General features: G+C 42.3%; 1 protein-coding gene across 1 annotated transcript in view; it reads right to left on the bottom strand.

The window, feature by feature from the left end:
- Positions 1-9,140: 9,140 nt before the first annotated feature.
- LOC124394216 (E3 ubiquitin/ISG15 ligase TRIM25-like) overlaps positions 9,141-11,052 on the bottom strand; it is a 33,872-nt gene continuing 31,960 nt past the window's right edge. The window contains exon 6 of the mRNA XM_046862351.1: positions 9,141-11,049. Within this exon, the coding sequence (XP_046718307.1) occupies positions 10,574-11,049 (476 nt within the window). The 3' untranslated portion in view covers positions 9,141-10,573. The remainder of the gene's footprint in view (positions 11,050-11,052) is intronic.

The following is an 11,052-nucleotide window of genomic DNA, read 5'->3' as shown; positions in this document are numbered from 1 at the left end:
ACTGAGGTAAGATGCCGCTGGTCCGTTTTTGGCCTTGTAGGCAAGCATCAGTGTTTTGAATCTGATATGTACAGCTACTGAAAGCCAGTGAAGGGAGCGCAGCAGTGGGGTGGTGTGGGAGAACTTGGGCAGGTTGAACACAAGTCATGCAGCTGCGTTTTGGATTATTTGTAGTGGATGAATAGCGTTCAGACGAAGACCTGCCAGTAGAGAGTTGCAATAGTCGAGTCTTGAAATGACAAGAGACAGAATAAGCACCTGGGCAGCCTGTGTGGACAGAAATAGTCGAATCCTTCAGATGTTGTAGAGAAGAAATCAACAGGAACGAACCACCATTAGTGACATGTGGGAAGAAGGAGAGTTCATTGTCCATAGTTACCCCAAGGTTACGAGCAGTGGCTGAAGGAAAGAGCAGAGAGTCATGAAGAGTTATTTGAACATCTTGACCTGGAGATGAATCACCTGGGATGACCAGCAGTTCTGTTTTGCTAGGGTTGAGTTTTAGTTGATGAGCACTCATCCATGAAGATATGTCTGTCAAGCATGCCGAGATCCGAGCAGAAGCTGTGGTATTTGATGGAGGGAAAGAAAATATTAATGGAGTATCATCTGCATAGCAGTGGTAAGAAAACCCATGTAAGGATATGGTTTCACCAATTGAGTGGGTATAGAGGGAGAAAAGGAGGGGACCAAGTACCGAGCCTTGTAGGACACCAGTGGTGAGTCTGCATGGGGCAGATGTGGTTTCCCTCCATGTTACCTGGTATGAGCGACCTTCCAGGTAGGAAGCTAACCAATCCCATGTGGTTCCACAGATACAGAGGCTCTTGAGGGTAGACAAGAGAGTCTTGTGGTTGACTGTGTCAAATGCTGCTGAAAGGTCTAGAAAGATAAGTACAGATGACAGCTTGGCTGATCGAGCAGTATGCAGTTTCTCAGTAACCGCCAAAAGGGCTGTCTCTGTGGAATGTGCTGCTTTGAATGTTTAAGAATAAGGGAGATGTGCAGACCTGCAGTAACTACAGGGGAATAAAGTTGATCAGTCACACCATGAAGTTATGGGAAAGAGTAGTGGAAGCCAGGCTGAGAGAAGAGGTGACCATCTGTAAGAAACAGTATGGTTTCATGCCTAGGAAGAGCAACACAGATGCATTATTTTCTTTGAGAATGTTGATGGAGAAGTATAGAGAAGGTCAAAAAGAGTTGCATTGTGTATTTGTGGATTTAGAGAAAGCATACGACAGGGTGGAGAAAGGAGTTGTGGTATTGTATGAGGAAGTCTGGTGTGTCAGAGAAGTAAGTAAGGGTGGTGCAGGACATGTATGAGTAATGTGCAGTAGGAATGACAGACTGGTTCAAGGTCGAGGTGAAACTGCATCAAGTATTGGCTCTGAACCCTTTCCTGTTTGCAGTGGTGATGGACAGGTTGATGGACGAGGTCAGACAGGAGTCTCCGTGGACTGTGAGGTTTGTGGATGATATTGTCAAGTCAAGTCAAGTATGTTTTGTCATATACAGTGAAGTACACAGTAAAACACAGACTGTGTGTGTGTGTGTGTGTGTGTGTGTGCGCCTTCATGATGAGGAGTATGATTGCTGTATTAACAAAACAAACTGATATTGATTTTTAAAAGTTTAAGAAATAAAATGGGTATAAAGTGAGAACAAGGTGAACAAGACAACACACACATATATTTACAACTGTATAATACAGTGAGTATTTACAATAAGCATAGCAAAGTTCAGGGTTTGAAGTTAGAACAGGTGTAATTACAAAAAATGCACATTATCAACTTGTGCTGTTAATATCATGAACAGCAGCTACGCTAATTCCTCTCCACTGCTTCTCTTTCTCTCCCCATCCCGAGGCATCCTGAGGTTTGGCCAGCTCCAGTCACGTCCCACCTCATGAAGATTAGGACTTTTAAAGTAGTAGATGCCGAATTTGCAAACATTCTGAACCATTTAGAGACGTACCAGTGCCAACTGGATCCCACTACATGTGTGGAGTTTTGACATTGGACCTCCTGGAGTGTTTAAATGCTCTGGCATGGAGAAGCTGATGCTGGATCTGTGATGATTACAAATGTTGAGCTCATAAAACTAGGAGCTACTAACCATATAGACTGCTTAAGACTGTTGAAAGAACATCACTTATAATCTTATACTCCAGTACTCATGTTAGTTCTCACTCTCCAGTGTTCTGTATTGTTGAAGGTTTTTTTTTTTAATCAAACTCTTGATGTCACCCAAATGAGGATGGGTTCCCCTTTTGAGTCTGGTTCCTCTCAAGGTTACTTCCTCATTATATTTAAGTGGGTTTTTCTTTGCCACAGTCACTCATCAGAGATAAATGCACACCATTCACCTTGACTTTTGATTTCTGTAAAGCTGCTTTGAGACAATGGCTGTTGTGAAAAGCGCTATAGAAATAAACTTGACTTGACTATTGACCTATGCCAGTTCTGACTTCCAGTTGTTTTTTTGGTTATTCTGTTCCAAGTCCTGATTCCTACTTCTGACCCAACTTTATAGGTCGCCTATTAAAAAATCCTCCCGGTGACATCATCTACAGGGAAGTGGGCGTGGCTTTAGTTAACTGGAGTGCAGGGAAGGTCTGGACTGGAGTCTCAGGATGGCACCTGCACACATAAACCACACAGCACATACAAATCAAGCAGGAGACATACTTAAGGACCTGTAAGACATGCTTTTATCACAAAAATTGCAGTTTGAAACCGTTTGAAACAGAAACAAATACACACTAAGAAACTTTACTCCGTCAAAAGCTAGCGAGAGTGGGGCATCTCACAGGGTGAGAGATATGCTCATCCCAGCTGCATGTCCAACATCGAAATTCTGCATTTTTTTTTTTTATTTTATCGTATCTATATTATTATCGTGAGAAAATCTTAAATCGAACCCTCTGTGATAATAATTTTTTAATGTGGTTGGTTCCTCTTTTGGGAAGAGGTAAAATTTGTGATTTTTACTGTTGACAACTAGGTGGCGCCATTAGAACATAGGTACATAGATAAATTTTACCATTTTTCTGTAAAAAAAAAAAAAACTCTCCACATCAGATTTGGGAAAATAATTTATTATATATTATAACAAACAACAAAATGCAACAACAACCTTCCAACAAAAAAATAAAAATAAAAGTGAAAAGGACAGATGGAGAATTCCACCACTGGCAATGCAGTTGCTGATAGTTATTTTTTTGCTGATAGTTAAGTTCCACTCTGAACTGAACTGCTTCTACAGCTGTAGCTGCCAACAAGCTTCAAAGATAAAATAACAAAAAACAATAAGTACAGATTTCATTTATAATTTTTCTAAAAGCTTCATTTTAAAGCTGCACATAACAATGAAAATAATCCTGCAAACATACAGTACATGCAAACACAAACTGTGTCTCCTAAATTTATCTCAAAAAAGCACATTCAGTACAAATCTGAAATAGGATGCATGTAGTAACAAATATGTAATGGCACATACACTATATTTCCAAAAGTATTGGGTCACCTGACCTTTGTTTTTCTTTTCCAAACTGTTATCAGGAGGCACTCAATTGTACTTGTCTTTATATGCGCTTTAATAAAATTTTGCATTCACTTGAACTTGGAAACCCAAACATGTTCCAGCATGGCGATGCCCCTGTGCACAAAGTGAACTCCTTGAAGATCTGGTTTACATGCTTTGAAGATTAATATCTTGAGTGGCCTGCTATAGAGCTCTGATCTCATCCCTAATAAACACCTTTGGGATGAATGTGAATGCTGACTGCACACCAGGTCTCCTCACCTTCATCAGTACCCGCTTTTTGTAATACCCATGTGGCTGATGAACACAAATATCAATAAGCACAATCCAAAATCTAGTGGAACATCTTCCCAGAAGAGTGGAGGGAATTATAAGAGTGAATTGGGACTAAATGTGGAATGTGAAGCTTAAAAATCACAAACCGTACTTATGACCAGGTGACCCAATACTTTTGGCAATATAGTATACCTTGTCTAGATTGTCGACGCCTCCAGCGGTTGTAGTCAGTGATGACTTGAGGCTTGCATTTAATTCTTTCTCTCACTGCTGCCTCATGATGCCTTGTGTTTAGAAGGATCACATTCCTCCCTCGTTTGGGAATGTCATTACCAGCCATTGAGTTTCTGGTAAAGGTGAAGACAGAGGTGAAGACAAGTCTTCCTCTAACCTGCAGCAGGTTGTAAACCCGGCAGCCCGGGTTTATTTATTCAGATTGTGCAAATTAAACTGTCACAAGTAACACACATGCCCTAGCCCACCTCTGCAGCATCCCGTCTTCATCAGATAAGGAGAACACTTTGTGGCGACATCAGTGGTTATCCATATCTTAAGTCCATATCTGGTTGTTTTTTTTGGCATATTGTCAGAAATGGCATCGCACTTTGAAGGGCACAAGCTGTTCATCAACAGTCACATCTCTGCCTGGTTTAAAAAGAAGAGGAAGTCGATGAGCCACATATTCCATAGGGATCTGATGGGTTCAAGCTTGTCGTCTCTTTGGTGCACTAGTCTATTCTGCTTGTCATCAAAATGGTGCACTCTTCTTATTTGGTGAAACCTCGAGAGGGACATCTTTTCTTCTTCTTCTTTTTTTTCTTCTTTCTGCTTCTCCCATTAGGGGTTGCCACAGTGGATCATCCGTCTCCATACCCCCCTGTCCTCTACATCTGCTCAAATATGTGGATCACGAATTAGAAATTCAAGAGGGACATAGTGGCCTTGAAAAAACTGCACTGCCACTTTGAACGTTCCACAGGGAGCTTGTGGACTCACCTCTGGGCCTGTAGACCTTGGCCAAAATCAGTAGACCCATGTAGGCTCTGACAGCCATCGGTCCACATGGTCATGCTGACAAGTGAATTAGTGAATCTCCTCCAAAAAAAAACTTCAATCCAGAGTTCACATTCTGGACCCTCACAATGGCATAATGTGTCAGCCCTGAATTCACGCCTCAGGCATGCTGCAGAAATGGAGTTGTCTCTGCATTGGTGGAAAACCACACTTGGCCATTTCTTCCAATCCAACCCGATACAGGATCCTCAGAATTTTCCTCATTCTTCAGTCAGGTGCTGCAACAAAATCTGGATCTGACTCTCCTGAGTCGGTGGTGTCAGGGGGAGATGTTTCCTGCAGTTTGCTGGGGTCAGGCTTTATACATTTGTCCAAAACTTCTGCAGAAGTGAAGGGTCTCATGTTGCATGCTGCTTTTCTTACCATCAAATGTCAAGTCAAGTCAAGTTTATTTCTATTGCGCTTTTCACAACAGACATTGTCTCAAAGCAGCTTTACAGAAATCAACAGTGAAGGTGAATGGTGTGTATTTATCCCTGATGAGCAGCCGTGGCGACTGTGGCAGGGAAAAACTCCCTTATATGTTATGAGGAAGAAACCTTGAGAGGAACCAGACTCAAAAGGGGAACCCGTCCAACAAATTATTTTTGTTAATGTAAACTTTAATAATTCTTAGAGCTGAGGTGCATTTTCTGATTTTGACACATTAAGGTCAGTGCTCAAAGGTCACCCACTCTCTCTCTCTCTCTCTCTCTCTCTCACACACACACACACACACACACACACACACACACTATTATATTCTGATATACTCCATTAAAAACTGCATAGAAAACCTGACTGAAATGTCAGAAACTAAGCTATGCAGAGTGATATTTTATGGTGTTTTGGCGCCAGCTGGTAGCCAACAGTACAAATTACAAATTTAACCACTTTCAAAAAGGGGGCACTACTAACTTTTAAAAAAGCACGATTATATCATGTCATGCCAGTTACATTTAATGAGGAAAAAACATCCACCCAATAAGGTTGGGAGAAACAAAAAACTGATGCTGCAAAAAACAATGCATCAAAGATTATTAATAAGTTTTGACTGGAATAATAAGCTTTGAGGGAATAAGTTTATTATACTGCCTTCTTGCCATCTGCAATATAATTAAAACAATAGAAATGTTGATTTACACAATTTACAGCTTGCATATTTAAATGCTTTATTTTTTTATTTTTTACAGAAAGAAACAATCCAACATGAGTGAATTTGTTTAAAGGTGAAATCACGCATTCGCTCCTCCACAAGCAGCTTCTATAAATGTTATAATGTCCAAATTAAAGGAAGTTAAACTCAATATGTGGCTTTTGCTTTTTTTTAAAATGCACTTTTATACATGTCTTTTGTGATTGTTCGTTGTTTTGTCTTTATGTAAAAGTCTTTATTTGTTTGTAAATAAACAAACAAATACAAATAAAATAAAAACATACAGATAGAAATATTTAAAGTGACCCAAAAATATTAGGAAATTGAAGCTAAACTTGAACATAGATTCTGTTTCAACACGTACAAATAATTCATACAATCAACATTAAAAATTATCATAAAAGTAGGACCAAAAGTATTAGGACACCCCAGTCTATTGTCGAGAAAAATATTTTAATCAACCATATCTAGCGTGTGTTATAATCAAACTAATATTATCAAACTAAATTAACCTAATTAACTTAATAAAGCAATATAGAACTTATTAGATATAATAGATGTAGTTTGACAAAACCTATTTGATCTATATGTTAATCAAACCTTTATTTACATCAAGTATTAATAATAATAATAAGGTATTTACATGTGTGAGTAGGATAGAATCTGACTGAATGTTATGAGTGTATGGAATAGGCAAAGAAGGACAGGAAACAAACTTGAGGGAGATTAAGCATCTTTATTGAAATAGCAAGGCGTACGGGCTTCTGCAGCTGCAGGAGACATGGAGGAGTAGCTAGGCCCAAGGCCGGGCGAAGACACAGAAGCATGGGCAGGAGACATGAAAGAGCGGCTTGGCCCGAAGCCAGGTGAAGGCACAGGAGCACGGTGACTTGGCAAAGCAACAGGAGACGTAGGGGAATAATCAGTGGGAGACCAGTGTGAAGGATAGGGAGAAAACTGTGGTGTCGTGTCAGGGAAGTAGGAGCATCCGTGACGGCTGTTGAGCTCAGGAGAAGTCTGTGTGCTCTTGTCACGCGTAGAAGTGCTCTGCGCAATGCGAGGAGGCACGAAGGCATCAGCTGGGACACTTGGGCGGGAGAGCTGTTCTAGAAAATGAGTAAACTCAGCAGCAATTGAGGAGAGCTGAAATTGGCGGTACTGTCTGCGAAGAACAGCCAAGGCCGATGCTCTAGGAGGCAGGGATGGTTGAGCTGATCGGCGTGGTGGAGCTGAGCAAAAAGAGACCAAATGAGACCAACAGAGATAAGGTGTTAAAATAGGGAATATCATAGTGACGGTTGAGCACAAGCAAAGGATAACACTCAAGAAAAATCATATACACTATGTAACAATCAGTTCAGAATACACAATTAAAAACAAAGTAGTCTAGGCGCTTGCAAGTATTAAATAAAAGCATTATATAATCAAGCACAGTATACAAGCAATCAAAGACGATGACATAACTCAAATAAGTGAAAGTAGAATAGCAAACAGCATTATAAAAGAATAAAGCATAACACTTACCCATTGCAAATGCAGGAAGACAAAACAGGCCGCAAAAAGGTTGTTCACACTTGAGAGGCTGAAGAACGTATGGTTGAACTCAGAGAAAAATAAGGGCTTTATACTCACTCATATTTTTTTTTAACACAAAGTTATGGGCCGTAAATAAGGGGAAACGGGAAAAAGACAGGAACCCCAAATATGGTGTTGGTTGGGAGAATAGAAGCCAAGGCCAAAGATAAGGGGAACTAGGAAAAGAAGACAGAAATGGAAGAGAAGGCAGAAAATGGAAGATAAGGGGGAAAAGAAGACAGAAATGGAAGAGAAGGCAGAAAATGGAAAATAAGGGGAATTACTCAAGGTCAAGGAATAAAAAAATAAAATAAAAAGATACGGTGGCTACAGGGTATAAATATGAGCGTGAAACAACAGGCAGTGTACTTCCTCACTATGGCGTGCTCTATCATTTGTTGATGTGCTGTTCATTTTGATGTGAAGTACCCACCTTCTACTGAGCTCTTTGGAACGTGCATGGAAATAAAGAAGTTTTGCTTTTACTCATCCAGGACTGAGGATCCTTCATTGGCGGTTTGTGTCTATTATATTTGTGTTTTTTCTAGAATTGGCTGGGCATTATTGGGAATCCTCTGAGCAAAGAAATCCACCCTCGATGTGTCGCCTCAGAGACGGGCTCTGAGTTCCGACACTATTCTGCTTGTCACAGATCATCTTGAGTTAATCAGAAGTAAATAAAATAAAATAAAGTTAAAAATGAAGGATTTTATGGCTTCATTTATTCTTTCAGAATTCACTCGTCTCCACAGGATTCCTAACACAATTCAGAAATACTGAGGAGTCAAGAAGCTTTGGCATGAGAGTCACTACTTCACCAGTCTCCTGAATATTGTCCTTCATTTTATTTATTTCTCTCTCTCTCTCTCTCTCTCTCTCTGTTTCTCTCTCTCTGTTATTTTAAACCTTTATTACAGTCGTGAGGAACGTGGCCTGGAAACATCTCTGTACCTTTACCTTCAAGTCAAGTCAAGTCAAGAAGCTTTTGTTGTCATTTTAACCATATATGGCTGATACAGTACACAGTGAAATGAAACAACGTTTCTCCAGAAACCTACACAAAACAACATAAAACAACAATCACAGAAACAGAAAACACAGGGCCAAGTACTAAACATCAACAGGACCCCAGTTAAACATCAACGGGACCCTAGTGGAGAGAGTGGACAGTTTCCGGTACCTAGGTGTTCACATGACACAGGACCTGTCTTGGTCCTGTCACATCAACACCCTGGTGAAGAAGCCCGGCAGTGTCTGTACCATCTGAGACGCTTAAGGGACTTTAAACTTCCCTCTCAGGTGCTAAAGACTTTTTACACTTGCACCATTGAGAGCGTTCTGACGGGTAGCATCACTTTCTGGTTTGGGAACAGCACCATGCAGGACAGGCGAGTCCTCCAGAGGGTGGTGCGTTCAGCTGAACGTACCATCCACACCGAGCTCCCTAACCTGCAGAATATCTACAGCACGTGGTGCAGGACCAGAGCCAGGAAGATTATGAAGGACCTCAGCCATCCCAACAATGGACTCTTTTCTTTGTTGCGTTCAGGGAAACGCTTCCGATCCCTGAAAGCAAACACAGAGAGAATGAGGAGGAGCTTCTTCCCGCAGGCCATTCAGAGTTTAAACCAGGAAACACCCAGGAGCGCGGCCGTGCTTCCGGGTGTTTCCAGAGGCGGAGCTTGGCCGTCGCTTCATCGTGGCACAGCGAATCCTCCACCCGAGGTTTGGATTGCGCCGGGACCACGGCAGCAACCCGATCATATTCCTGTCTACCTTAAATTTTTTTATTTTATTTTTTTTACACAATCCTTTTCAGGAGGTTCGTTATTCTGTCAGGGTGCGAGCGAAACAGAAGGCGGAAGCCGGAGTACAGCTCGCTTGGGTTTTAATGCAAGTGTGAGGGAGAGAGAGAGACACGAGCACACTCACAGATGCGCACACACACATGCACACAAGCACACGGCAGTCCTATGGTTGAGAGAGTCCGAGGTGCGCTAGCTGACCCGAGATGCACGGGAAGGTGAGGCGCAGCCGGTATGGGATTGTGGATTCCGGATGGAACGGACAAGTAGAGTTCTGTGTGGAGACCTGCACACGTGAACATAGATAGCAAAAGTCCAACACATACAATAACGAACGGGGATTGGGAGTGAATGAGGAGCTTTTATAGAAGCGGGGTAGAGTGATGATGAGCCCCAGGTGAGCGTGGTTAAACCTGGAGCTCTAGGGAGAGCAGAGGCATAGAGAGCCACCAAAGGGGGCGTGGCAGGTGGATCCCTGACAGTGTGTGTGTGTGTGTGTGTGTGTGTGTGTGTGTGTGTGTGTGTGTGTTTGTGAGTTCAGTTCAGTTGTTTGTTGAGTAGCCTGATGGTTTGAGGGAAGAAACTGTTGCACAGTCTGGATGTGGCAGCCCGAATGCTTCGGAACTGCTTCCCTGATGGTAGAAGAATGAAGAAAGAGTTCATTCTAGAAACATCCTACATTCTACAGATTTACTGAAGTTCAGGGAGAAATGAAATCTCACAAAACCTCATAACTGTCTTATTACCCATCCAGAATCCAGTGTATAGAGGCCGAGTGAATGTGGTGTGGACTCTGTGGAGGAGCCTCATCGTATCAGAGACGCTGTAGAAGGACAGAGTTTCTGCACTGTGATCCACATACACTCCTATTCTGGAGGACGCTGGACCTCGGAGTGCAGTTTTGATGTTATTGTGCCAGAAAGAGACAGAGGAAGAAGAACACACCAGACTCCAAGACTGACTGTTCAATCCAAACCCACTCTTATAACCGTGTCCTTTCCTGCTGATCTCTTTATATGTGTCAGGGAGCTACCTGCTCCTTCTCCTGTGCGGGCCACGCCCGCTCGTAGCTCATCCCCAGCATACTAGGCACACACACCTGGACCTCGTTTATCACTCATCACCTAACCCATATAAGCCCCTCACCTCCACTCACACCTTGTCAGTTATTGTTCATGGTTTTGCTGCCCGTCACACGCTTTCCCGTGGACTGTTCAGTACCGCGCTTCTTCCAAGCGTACCGTGGATCTATACACCGACTACTAGCTTGTTGTGTTTCATGCACCGTGGACCGCGCCGCCACTGCACCCCCCGGATTATTCACCCTTTTCGGCGAGTGTGTTTGGTTATTGCCCTGTGTCTCAAATAAACTGTCATTTGCTTTCACTTCGGCTTTTGCCTCCAGATTCCTCGCATAACAATATGAGACTGATATGTACACAACACTGTTCCACTCCACCTCCCAGTAACAGCGTCCACACACACTCTCTTTACACAACACCTGAGACCAGGAGCCAAATCTTTCTGGATGATCAGAGTATCGCTGTTTTGTATTACTGCGTCTCACGACTCTGTTCTTCTCAGACAGAATGATTTGAGGATGTGCTGTGTTGCGATCCAGAGTCAGATAACAGAAATCTA

The sequence above is a fragment of the Silurus meridionalis genome, chromosome 12 (genome assembly GCF_014805685.1).
Source record: "Silurus meridionalis isolate SWU-2019-XX chromosome 12, ASM1480568v1, whole genome shotgun sequence".
Taxonomy (NCBI): domain Eukaryota; kingdom Metazoa; phylum Chordata; class Actinopteri; order Siluriformes; family Siluridae; genus Silurus; species Silurus meridionalis.
This window is presented reverse-complemented; position numbering and strand designations above follow the sequence as displayed.